General features: G+C 38.4%; 1 protein-coding gene across 1 annotated transcript in view; it reads right to left on the bottom strand.

The window, feature by feature from the left end:
* The window catches only part of SYT10 (synaptotagmin 10), a 75,892-nt gene extending 64,352 nt beyond the window's left edge, over positions 1 to 11,540 (bottom strand). Inside the window, exon 1 of the mRNA XM_007175655.3 lies at positions 11,390 to 11,540. Coding sequence (XP_007175717.1) covers positions 11,390 to 11,540 — 151 coding nt within the window. The remainder of the gene's footprint in view (positions 1 to 11,389) is intronic.
* Between the last annotated feature and the right edge of the window lie 2,248 nt (positions 11,541 to 13,788).

The raw sequence follows: 13,788 nt of genomic DNA, 5'->3' as shown, positions 1-13,788 counted from the left end.
TCAGAGGCCTCTGGGACAACATTAAATGCACCAACGTTCCAATTATAGGGGTACCAGAAGAAGAATAGAAAAAGAAAGGGACTGAGAAAATATTTAAAGAGATTATTGTTGAAAACTTCCCTAATATGGGAAAGGAAATAGTCAGCCAAGTGCAGGAAGCACAGAGAGTCCCATACATGATAAATCCAAGGAGAAACATGCCAAGACACATATTAATCAAACTATCAAAAATTAAATACAAAGAAAAAAATATTAAAAGCAGCAAGGGAAATACAACAAATAACATACAAGGATATCCCCATAAGGTTCATGGTTGATTTTTCAGCAGAAAGTCTGCAAGCCAGAAGGGAGTGGCAAGACATATTTAAAGTGATGAAAGGGAAGAACTTACAACCAAGATTACTCTACGCAGCAAGGTTCTCATTCAGATTCGACAGACAAGTTTAAAAACTTACAGACAAGCAAGAGCTAATAGAAATCTGCACCACCAAACCAGCTTTACAACAAATGCTAAAGGAACTTCTCTAGGCAAGAAACACAACAGAAGGGAAAGATCTACAATAACAAACCCAAAACAATTACGAAAATGGTAATAGGAACATACATATTAGTAACTACATTAAATGTAAATGGATTAAATGCTCCCACCAATAGACATAGACTGGCTGCATGGATACAAAAACAAGACCCGTATATATGCTGTCTGCAGGAGATGCACTTCAGACTTAGGGACACATACAGACTGAAAGTGAGGGGATGGAAGAAGATATTCCATGCAAATGGAAATCAAAAGAAAGCTGGAGTAGCAATTCTCATATCAGACAAAATAAACTCTAAAATAAAGACTACTACAAGAGACAAAGAAGGACACTAACTAATGATCAAGGGATCAATCCAAGAAGAAGATATAACACTGGTAAATATTTATGCACCCAACATAGGAGCACCTCAATACATAAGACAAATGCTAACAGCCATAAAAGGGAAAATTGACAGTAACACAATCATAGTAGGGGACTTTAACACCCCACTTTCACCAATGGACAGATCAACTAAAATGAAAATAAATAAGGAAACACAAACTTTAAATGATACATTAAACAGGATGGATCTAATTGATATTTATAGGATATTCCATCCAAAAACAACAGAATACAATTTCTTCTCAAGTGCTCATGGAACATTCTCCAGGATAGATCATGTCTTGGGTCACAAATCAAGTCTTGGTAAATATAAGAAAATTGAAATTGTATCACGTATCTTTTCCGACCACAATGTTATAAGACTAGATATCAATTACAGGAAAAAAAAACTTTAAAGAATACAAACATATGGAGGTTAAACAATACACTACTTAATAACCAAGAGATCACTGAAGAAATCAAAGAGGAAATCAAAAAAAACCTAGAAACAAATGACTATAAAACACGTGGACACAAAACCTATGGAATTCAGCAAAAGCAATTCTAAGAGGGAAGTTTATAGCAATAAAATCCTACCTCAAGAAACAAGAAACATATCAAATGAACAACCTAACCTTACACTGAAAGCAATTAGAGAAAGAAGAACCAAAAAAACCCCAAAGTTAGCAGAAGGAAAGAAATCATAAATATCAGATCAGAAATAAATGAAAAAGAAATGAAGGAAAACATAGCAAAGATCAATAAAACTAAAAGCTGGTTCTGTGACAAGATAAACAAAACTAGCAAACCATTAGCCAGACTCATCAAGAAAAAAAGGGAGAAGACTCAAATCAACAGAATTAAAAATGAAAAAGAAGAAGTAACAACTGACACTGCAGAAATACAAAGAATCATGAGAGATTACTACAAGCAACTATATGCTAATGAAATGGACAACCTGGAAGAAATAGACAAATTCTTTGAAAAGCACAACCTTCTGAGACTGACCCAGGAAGAAATAGAAAATATAAACAGACCAATCAGAAGCACTGAAATTGAGACTGTGATTAAAAATCTTCCAACAAACAAAAGCCCAGGACCAGATGGCTTCACAGGTGAATTCTATCAAACATTTAGAGAAGCGCTAACACCTGCCCTTCTCAAACTCTTCCAAAATATAGCAGGGGGAGGAACACTCCCAAACTCGTTCTACGAGGCCACCATCGCACTGATACCAAAACCACACAAAAATGTCACAAAAAAAGAAACCTACAGGCCAATATCACTGATGAATATAGATACATAAATCCTGAACAAAATACTAGCAAAGAGAATCCGACAGCACATTAAAAGGATCATACACCATGATCAAGTGGGGTTTATCCCAGGAATGCAAGGATTCTTCAATACATGCACATCAATCAATGTGATAAACCATATTAACTAGTTGAAGGAGAAAAACCATATGATGATCTCAATAGATGCAGAAAAATGTTTTAACAAAATTAAACCCCCATTTATGATAAAAGCCCTGCAGAAAGTAGGCATAGAGGGAACTTACCTCAACATAATAAAGGCCATATATGACAAACCCACAGCCAACTTCGTTATCAATGGTGAATAACTGAAACCATTTCCACAAAGATCAGGAACAAGACAAGGTTGTCCACCCTCACCACTGTTATTCAACATAGTTTTGGAAGTTTTAGCTATAGCAATCAGAGAAGAAAAAGAAAGAAAAGGGATCCAAAATCAGAAAAGAAGAAGTAAAGCTCTCACTGTTTGCAGATGACATGATACTATACATAGAGAATTCGAAAGATGTCACCAGAAAACTACTAGAGCTAATCAATGTATTTGGTAAAGTAGTAGGTTACAAAATTAATGCACAGAAATCTCTTGCATTCCTATACACTAATAATGAAAAATCTGAAAGAGAAATTAAGGAAACACTCCCATTTATCATTGCAACAAAAAGAACAAAATACCTAGGAATAAACCTACCTAAGGAGACAAAAGACCTGTATGCAGAAAACTATAAGACACTGATGAAAGAAATTAAAGATGATACAGACAGACGGAGAGCTATACCATGTTCTTGGAAGAATCAACATTGTGAAAATGACTATACTACCCAAAGCAATCTACAGATTCAATGCAATCCCTATCAAACTACCAATGGCATTTTTCACAGAACTAGAACAAAAATTTCACAATTTGTATGGAAACACAAAAAAACCCAAATAGCCAAAGCAATCTTGAGAAAGAAGAATGGAGCTGGAGGAATCAGGCTCTCAGATTTCAGACTAAACTACAAAGCTACAGTAACCAAGACAGTTTGGTACTGGCACAAAAACAGAAATATAGATCAATGGAACAGTATAGAAAGCCCAGAGGTAAACCCATGCACATATGGTCACCTTATTTTTGATAAAGGATGCAAGAATATACAATGGAGGAAAGACAGCCTCTTCAATAAGTGGTGCTGGGAAAGCTGGACAGCTACATGTAAAAGAATGAAATTAGAACACTCCCTAACACCATACACAAAAATAAACTTCAAATGGATTAAATACCTAAATGTAAGGCCAGACAGACTTAGCAGAAAACATAGGCAGAACACTCTATGACATAAATCATAGCAAGATCCTTTTTGACCCACCTCCTAGAGAAATGGAAATAAAAACAAAAATAAACAAATGGGACCTAATGAAACTTAAAAGCTTCTGCACAGCAAAGGAAACCATAAAGAAGATGAAAAGACAACCCTGAGAATGGGAGAAAATATTTGCAAATGAAGCAACTGATAAAGCATGAATCTCCAAAATTTACAAGCAGGTCATGCAGCTCAATATCAAAAACACAAACAACCCAATCCAAAAATGGGCAGAAGACTTAAACAGACACTTCTCCAAAGAAGATATACAGATTGCCACGAAACACATGAAAGGATGCTCAACATAATTAATCATTAAAGGAATGCAAATCAAAACTACAATGAGGTATCACCTCACACCAGTCAGTATGGCCATCATCAAAAAATCTACAGACAATAAATGCTGGAGAGGGTGTGGAGAAAAGTGCACTGTTGGTGGGAATGTAATTTGATAGAGCCACTATGGAGAACATTATGGAGCTTCCTTAAAAATCTAAAAATAGAACTACCACATGACCCAGCAATCTCACTACTGGGCATATACCCTGAGAAAACCATAATTCAAAAAGAGTCATGTACCACAATGTTCATTGCAGCTCTATTTACAATAGCCAGGACATGGAAGCAACCTAAGAGTCCATTGACAGATGAATGGATAAAGTAGATATGGCACGTATATACAGTGGAATTTTACTGAGCCATAAAAAGAAATGAAATTGAGTTATTTGTAGTGAGGTGGATGAACCTAGAGACTGTTATACAGAATGAAGTAAGTCAGAAAGAGAAAAATAAATACTGTATGCTAACACATATATATGGAATCTAAAAAAAAAAAAAAAATGGTTCTGAAGAACCTAGTGGCAGGGCAGGAATAAAGATGCAGACGTAGAGAATGGACTTGAGGATATGGGGATGGGGAAGGGTAAGCTGTGATGAAGTGAGAGAGTGTCATGGACTTATATAAAGTAACAAATCTAAAATAGATAGCTAGTGGGAAGCAGCCCCATAGCACAGGGAGATCAGCTCAGTGCTTTGTGACCACCTAGAGGGGTGTGATAGCAAGTGTGGGAGGGAGATGCAAGAGGGAGGAGATATGGGGATATATGTATATGTATAGCTGATTCACTTTGTTATAAAGCAGAAACTAACACACCATTGTAAAGCGATTCTACTCCAATAGAGATGTTAAATAAAAAAAGAAAAGGAGGATGGTTCTGGAATCAGGTAAGTTTATAGGTATAGGCAGGAAGACAAGGGAATTCTTGTTTGTAAGTACAATTTTCTCTGCAAAATAGGAGTTAGGGTCCACTGCCAGTTATTTTGGGATATTGGGGAATAATTTGGACTATTTAAACAGAGTGGGGAAAATCTGATATATGAACTTTAGAGAACAGGAGAAAATTGAATAGGAAAACAAAGGATGTCTGGTCAGAAATGAGGGTTCTTTTGATATTGGAGACTAAGAGTGATACTCCTCTGCCTGGTTTTAAAACCTCCTAAATATTCAGTTTCTTTGGTGTAGGAATAGAGAAGCAGATGAATTTATCCATGAATGAGCACCCTCTACCTTCCCAGGAGAATGCGATAAACCTCAAAGGAAAAATGATTGCAATGAATAAATGATGTATCATAAGTATGATGCAATATTTGTTGACAGAGAATTCACACAGAGGTAGAAAACTGAATGGAGTTTCCAAATGAGAAAGATAAAAGCATAGGAGCTCTTCGTTGATGCTCAGAATATTTGAATTTATAATTCTAAAATAATACTGTTTAACATAATGACTAGTGTTTGAGCATGATCATAAAAGAAATGAGGTAAGGTGGAGAGGAGGAGAAGATAAAAGAAATGAGGTAAGGTGGAGAGGAGGATCTCTCTAGATCAAAATTTTAACGTCTCTGGATAATTAAAAAGAATCCATTATATGCCATTCATCCAATTATATCTTGGTAAGAATTAGAGTAAATGAAATTTCAAAAATTAGATTAGACTCAAAGATAATCAGGTTTAAAATTGCTCAAACTCTGATTTGACTACATACATATGCATAACTATTGCTTCCACCGGTATGTATCTACTTATCTATCTGTCTGTCTGGTTGGCTGACTCTATATCTCTGACTGATTTGTAGCTATAAAGATCTTACTCTTTTATCATGTCTTAATATCTCAAAATAAAGTGATGTTGTTCTGAATAAAACAGGAAAGACCACTCTCATCAGCAAACAGAATAAGCCAAAAAATGCTAATTCCTCAGAATCTTTTAGTAAAACAGAACTTTGCTAAAGTCTAACATTTGCATGGTCTTAATTACTATGGAATGTAAATACTGTTAGGTCTAATTACCTATTAACCATGCAAATGGCTACGATGCAGAAAAGCATAGGCCAATTTGCATGCTCTCAATTCCAATTACTACTGCCTTAGTTGATAATCTTATCTGTGTCTTTCTGCATCATTTTTTAAAATTTTAAAATTCTAGTTTTTTAATTTCTCAAAATATACAAAGAAGTAATTTCTCAATTAATCAGAAATTATAATTTCTTGTATATTCCAAGTCTTTTGTTTCTTTGGTTGTCCTCATTGTTGCCTGATGACAGACCATGTTTATGGCAACATTCTGCAGAGAACAAGAGGTAATAAAACTCAAACCAGCAACTCTTATTCAGAGAAAGCTGAGGAAAGCTGCCTCTAAAACGAAAATTTGGAATTACCTTTGAAGTTAACTTATTTATACTCTTCATATGGTGTTATTATTATAATGGGGCATAATTCTGATTTCTACAATAAGGGACCAAATAAATAGTGACTTAAACAAGATAGAAGTTTATTTCTCTCTCATTTAATTAATTGGCTCAGCATAAGAAAGCAGGGCAAGTACATCAGCTTCAGGTGTTTGGAATCCTGGTTTCTTCCATAATTTTACTTTTCTATTCAAAGGTTTTTGCTTTCTCCTTAAAGTCCAAGATGGCAAGCTTAATGTCTACATTCCAGGCAGCTGGATGAAGAATAACAAGCTTGTTACAATTGCTAATAGCCATTAAGTAAGTGTGTCATAGTTTTCTCTGTGTATGTGCTAAAGCAAATACATCAGCATCAGAAGTCGCAGAATGAGTCTAAATCGGCTTGGAAGAAAATACTGGAGAAAATAGCGAAGCAGACCCATAACCCTCATAAGCCAAACTTTTGTTGGGTCAGATGAGTTTGGCAACATTGCCAACATTCGACATAACTGTACAGCTAGCTTTAGAGCACAGCAACACTAGATTTTATATCTCTTATAAATCCCTGCAAGGAAAAAAAAATGCATCATTACTACTCTTGACAGCATTCTTGATGGTAAAGAGTCCAATAATGAGTGGATAAACAAAGGTATCACCAATTCTCAATCAAAAAGCCATTCAGAAGAATCAGACTCAAAACTTTAATGTTTAAATTATTTTAACCTATTTGTCTTTTATGCTTTCCTTTTTATATTTGTACAAGAGTGATATATGATATTAAAAATTTATGTCTAACTTTTAGAAGTTTTTCCATAAGTATAAAATAGAAATTCTATGTGATAAGAAAGCATAATTTAATTTGCATCCTTCTTTTTCCTTTTTTGGTATCATATAAAATAATGTTGTGTCTTGTAATCAATAGCATCTTAGATTCAATAAAATATGGTATCAAGTATAGTACCAAATATCGTGTTAAATTAGCCAAATTTATTTTTTAAATCTTTACATATATTCGTAATTGAGTAAATGATTCATAACCTGTGATTGTATATTAATTCTACATTTACATTAACTTGAACAACTGTGCACAACATTTAATTAATGGTACCAGTACCATTCTTATTAGTCAAGTAACTTCAGTGAAAGTGTTTGCCATATAAATACCTACTTGCTCCCACATCTAAGAAATTGAAGAACACACATGAATTTAGAAGAATTTGTTTAAATGTTTATTTTAGAATTTTTAGTACTAAATTAAAAGTATAAAAATGCAAATTTATAACATTAATTAAATGTTTATTTAAAATATTTAAATTATGGTTAGGTCTATACAGTTGTGATGTTACTATGAGCTTAAGTGGGTTTGATTAGCTGAATTTATGAGGTCTGCTTTTCAAGCAACAAAGTTTCCTAAAACCTCATAGGGATTTGGATATGGAGAAGCAATTAAAGACTGACCAGAAATGAACTCAAATGCAGTTCAAATACTCTTATGTATATTCAATCACAGTATGTATGAAAAATCACATTTAAGGCCAATATATTGTTTTGTATTTTCCCTAAGCATTATAGCACTAAGTCCTATTATATCAATAAATTAATGAATTTAGTTGGTGATCTATCTATTTAGGGGGACAGGGAGAATCAGTGGCAAAAAGACTGCAAAAATCTGATTTTCTAAAAAAATGGCACATGATGAACTTTCCAGTGTACTAGTAATGTTGGCATCAATAATGTCTCTAAAAAAACTATTCCAAAAGAGTAAATTAACTAGTGTTGCCATCTGCAGTTAAGTTTTTGTAAAGTTTACTAAAATATAGGATCTATCAACGTAATTGCTTGATACTCAAGTCAATAACGCTGCTGCTGCTTCTGCTACTGCTGTAGTAGTAAATGGTAAAGAGAATGGTGAAGCTGCTCCTTACTGGCATTAGAAAAAACAGTAGGAGAATATCTTATTTATATAAATGATTCATGACTTCTTTAAGGTAGAATAACTTTAGGATTACAGTCAACCCTCTGTATCCATGTTCTGTATCCATGGGATCAACCAACCACAGGTTGAAAATATTAAATAAAAAAAAAATTCTAGGAAGTTCAAAAAACCAAAACTTGAATTTTTTACACAGGCTACTATTTACATTACATTTACATTGTATTTACAGCTATTAACATAATCATTTACATTGATTTAGGTATTAAAAGTAATCTAGAGATGATGTAAATTATATGGGAGGAAGCGCTGTAGGTTACATGCAAATACTACATCATTTTATATAAGGAACTTGAGCATCACAAATTTTGTTATCTGTGGGGGCTCCTAGAACAAATCCTCCATGCAGACCAAAGGAGGACTATACCTGAACTTCTTTGCCTCTATACCTATATGAAGGAATCTAAAAATATACACAATCTGGAAGCTTGCAATTGTCACTGCAACCTTAGAATAACTGACACCATCTGGGCAGTGCTGAAAGTAAAAAACCACTGTACCATTCAATGTCCATGTCCTCCTACCAATAATGTGTTTCTCATTAAACAAACAGTGAGTAGAAGGATCACCTACTGGAAATGTGTTTACGTAGGGATCTTTAATAAAGGACACAAGTACATAAGTTATAAGAATATTTACTTTAAAGAACAAAGTGAAGCTGAGTTGCTAATTAATATAATTAAAGATTTGGTAAATAACCTTTGATCCATTTCATAGATATATATTGGTATTGGGAGTTTATTTGCAGATTAAAGTATTTTACTTCTAATTGTTGCATAGATTTACAAATGGAAAATGTAAAGCAATCTTGTGCATCTTTATATCTCATACACAACCTAGAAGGATGTATTTTCTAGTGACAGCCATTCAATAAATATTCATATATTAAATTGAATACCCCGTTTGAATAGTATATATTTTCCCCTAAGGGCAGAAAAATATCCATGTAATTGTTTTAGACTATGTTTTGCCCACTTTTTGTTCCCAAGGGAAAGTCCAAAAAGAATTAGGATTGCAACTACTTCTTGTAGTGCTTAGGATGAGCTCAGATCCCTTTCTACAATTCATATACTGTGCTTTACCTTAAGCTGATAATTGTGTATTTATAAAGCTTTAAGAGCTAGTGTTTGTTTTCCAACCTTCAAATTTTCCTCATTATCAATCAATTTGAGACCCAGGAAACCACTATTCGGTGTATGATCACAAGGGGTGGTAGTGGGGTAGTGGTGGAAATCAGTAGTTTTATCCACAGTATCAACTGTTAAATGACCAAAGTACAGGTCTTTAAACTTAAATACTCTCATTTCTTTCACTTCACTTCCTTCTCTTAGTCTTATCTTTAGCAAGTGTATCATCAAAGACATTTCAGAGCAACTTATCCAATCACCACACAGGATTTTAAGTTCACTCTATTTTGAGTGTTTATCTCATGCTTAGCTACCATACACAAGACAAGCATATACACAATGTTCACCCAGTGCCTTCCACTAGTAGTTGAGTTTCATACATTCTTAGCAATTTAACACCTGCTGAATAAATGGAAAAGACTCTGTTGTGTTTATAAAAATTCACAAAATGTCTACGCTTCCAGAATATGTACAGAAGCAATTATGTATCATTCCGCTCCAGGGCCCAAATAGCAACATCTCCTCAGGTTCTGCCAAGTGCACACAGAAGCCTCTCGTGGTTCCTATTGCCAAGATCAGAGAATTTTAAAAGTGCAAATATTCCACTTAAATAATGGTATGCAAAGACTAAACCACATCTCTCCTCCACCTCAGTCCCCTCTCCCTTTGTCTTTGGTAGTAGTGGATGAGGGGATCACTAACTGTGCCCTCTTTGCCTCCTCCCCAGCACAGAGTTCACCGTCACGTTCCACACTGAGCTACGGTCCAACTCTTACCTGTTGCCTTGGCTACCCTCAACCCACGAAGCCCTGCCAGGTGACTAAAATGACGGGAAAGTAAGGGGAAAGAAACAAGACCCTACAGAAGGAATGATAACCTTCCAGCCCGATGACGAAAATCCCCAACCAGTGTTCGTCTCCCAAAGCAACAAGTGACCCTCTCACAAGGGACTCTTAAAAACACGCGGCCAGCAACTTCCGGAATCCATCTCGCCCGCGTCAACAGCACAACAGGCTGCACATAGCGCAGGTGGTAAAAAACCCTTTACCCCAAGCATGACCAAAACAGTGGCTCTGATACGCTCCCCACCCCCCTTTGAGAAAAATCTGTCACCTGAGACTTCTTTCCACCTCCAGATTTCTGAAGGTCGATGTGTTTCCTGCACCCCACCCCGTTTTTTCCCCCCAAGTTTCTTGAAGGGGCAGAGAGGGTGCCTGTGTTGGGGGGTGTATGAGCACGTGTGTAGAAAGGATTTATAACCCTTTGCCTCTGTTCCACGTAAATCTGTATGTGCACTGAGCCTTACCTGTCGCGTCAAAAAAATGGGATCCATAATCCCTGCTGTTGGGCCAACGTTGTCATGAAGCCCTATAAAGTCATATGTATTAAAGGGCTTTGCACACTGTCAAATGCTAGACAGCTTGCGGCCGCGGGTTATCCCTACAGGGATCTTTTCTGCTCTCGAGGGCCAAGGCAGCCCCATTTTCAACGCGGTTCTTTGCGTCCACGCCCGGATTCTTCCGCCCGGCCCCTTCCCCAAGCCGCGACCCACCACCCGCGCGGTACAAGCTAGGACAGCCAGAGTCCGGGTGGCGAATGGCCCCCGCGGGCAGCGCTCGGCTAACAGTCGGACGCCGCCGCCCGCGCTCGCCCCTCCACTCCGGGAGGGAGATCGGAGGCGTGGGAGAGCTGAGAGAGGGGGGGTGCAGGCGCCTGGGAGCGAGAGACGGCGCCGGCGGGTACGGAGTGGACCGGAGAAGTGGAAGAAGCCGGGCAGATGGAGGCGAGGAGACAAAACCCGAACAGTCCACGCTGGAAGTCGCCAGGAGCTGACCAGAAGGAAGGAGCGAGGTAGGATAGGAAAGCGCGGCGTCCCAAAGATGCGCCGGCGCCGCACTGAAGGCTCAGGACCCGGGAGCTTAGAGCCGAGAGGACGCGGGTCCCAGACGACTGGGGGGAGGTCGCGAGCGGAGCCCTCCCCCAATTACCTGCGCTACTTCCGCCCTGGCTGCCCCTGTCCGGGGGGAAGATGCTCGAGCATTTCTCCCACTCCACCTGGCCCGCGAAGCACAGCTCGGTGACGATGTGCAGCGCCTTCTGGCACAGGCTGCTCACTCCGTCCTCCTTTTGGAAACTCATCGTTTGGCCTTGTTTCCCCCAGTTAGCCGTCCTTTCCCCTTCCCGTTACCTCTGTGCTGGCCCCTCTAGCGCCCTAAACCATAACCGGCCCTCGAGGACTTTGGCCGGAGAGCGCGCAGCTAAAAGGCGGCAATTTAGGAGCCCCAAGTTGGCCCCATGGCGGGAGCGGAGGGCTCGGGAGAAGGCGGAGAGGCTGGGGCGGTAACCGGGGCGAGGCAGAGGCGGCAGCGGCGGCTGCGAGGTTTTTGCCAACTCTCACGCGGCGCGAACGAGCCCAAGCGAGCTGGAGAGAGACCCGGCATGGAGTGCGGAGGGGAGGGGGTGGGAGACGTAAAAAAACTAAAGCCCTCGGCTGCTGCAGCGCTTGTGTTTCTGGCGGGTGCCTGATGGGGGCGCGTCCAATCGCAGCCTGGCGCCGGCCCGGTGACCCCCAACAGAACGCGCCGTCCCCCTTCTTTAGTCCCCGGGGGAAGGGGGAGACCATGGGGGAGGGGCGGCCCGGCTCCCCTGCTGGGTCGTCCTGTTGAGGCTGGGGATGCTCTTCTGGGGGCACAGGAGGGCGAGAAATCTTGGTTTTCTCTGTACCTTTTTCAGCCTCCGTACACCAATCCCCTCTTCCCTCCAACGTGACTACGGATGTGCTCTGTCCGGTTCTACTTTTCTGAAAAGTCATTCCAACTGAAAAAGTTAAATTGAAAAAACGAGTAGATGAGTAATAAAACTAGATGTCTATAGAAAGAAGACATCCCAGGAAAGCATTTAAAAAATGATTGTTTAGAGACAGAATATTCAACCCAAGAGGTCTTTTTATTACTAGTAGTGAAATTCACCATGAGGTACATTTACTGATTACCCAGTTCAGTTTTTCTTTATGCATAAACAAACTGAATAGTCAAATTTCAATTGATTGCCTTTTTGATTTTTTCTTTATTAAACTTAGGAGATCCCAAAACAAAATATGTTATTTGTATTAATATTCAGTTAGGATTCTGCCCACTAATCTGGAATTGGCGATTGAGACTGCATAACCTGAACCCATTTATCACCCTTTCAAGTGACTTAAATACTGAAAAAGACAAGCCACAGTTGTTAAAGGGGAGGAGGGTTAATTTCAAATCTGTCACACACACCACTGCTTAACCTGAGGAAATTGTTTTCAGGTGTTTATCTCAGTCGAGGAGATGACTGAGGGACTTGGACTCATAATTCTCTAATGCAAATGAATGATAATCATTAATGGAGCTAGAGCTACAAAATAATGTTAATAAACATGTGCCACAAGTTTACAGGAAATGCATTTACATTGCTTTTAAATTGTTTTCAGGCTGAGTTTGATCCCATATTATAACCTGAAGATTGATTTAACCTTTGTTAGGTAAGGATTCTTTACTTTAGAAGTGGAATATCCTGAATTTGTTCTTGTTGAGGAGGAAGAAATTTCCCCCTACCCGTCTTGATTCTTCAGGCTGGTCTACGAATTAAATTGATTTGAAGCAAATCAACAGGAGAAAAAATATGTATATAACATGTATACAGTGGGAGAGACTCAGGAAAAATGAGTAACTCACCAAAATGGCTGCAACCCTCACCTTAAAAGCCCTCTTCAGCTAAAGGCAAAAAAGGGTGTCGGGGGTAGTGGTTTGGTACCTCGAAGGGGAGGAAGGCAATTCACGTGCAGATGGGAAAGCAAATGCTTGGTAAACAAATGTGTTCTCGGCCACATGGAGACAAGAGAAATTTTAACAAACAGACCTTGCTAGGTTCCTCCCAGTCTACAAATCTAGTTCATACAATAGTTACCTATGATGATAGCTCCCTTCCTGGACTCCTCTATCTACGTTTTTTTAGGCAGCTAGGAGGAAGGTCGAAGTTTCTTCCTGAGTCTTTTTGGTACTGTTGTTTTCAGCTCAAAATAATCTACATGCCAAAGAGACATTTTGGGACAGCGGGTTTTGCTCCCGTAGAATAGGTTGTTTTATTTTAAACTGTTTGACAGTTTGTGATAAATTATTTCCTCTGTAAGGACACTGATAAAGCTTACTATAAATATTCAGCATAACATCCCAGTAGGGAGCATTTATTAGTTGAATCATTTTGACCTGATTCATAGGACAATTGGTATAACTAGGACTATTTTTATCATGAATTAAGAGAAAGTAAAATCCGCAGGCTTCATTTTTTTTTTTTTTTTTTTTTTAATGCACATCGATTTGGGGTTCTTTTTTAGATCAGATTGACTAAAGAAATA

This window comes from Balaenoptera acutorostrata, chromosome 11, assembly GCF_949987535.1.
Source record: "Balaenoptera acutorostrata chromosome 11, mBalAcu1.1, whole genome shotgun sequence".
In the NCBI taxonomy this organism is placed as follows: domain Eukaryota; kingdom Metazoa; phylum Chordata; class Mammalia; order Artiodactyla; family Balaenopteridae; genus Balaenoptera; species Balaenoptera acutorostrata.
This window is presented reverse-complemented; position numbering and strand designations above follow the sequence as displayed.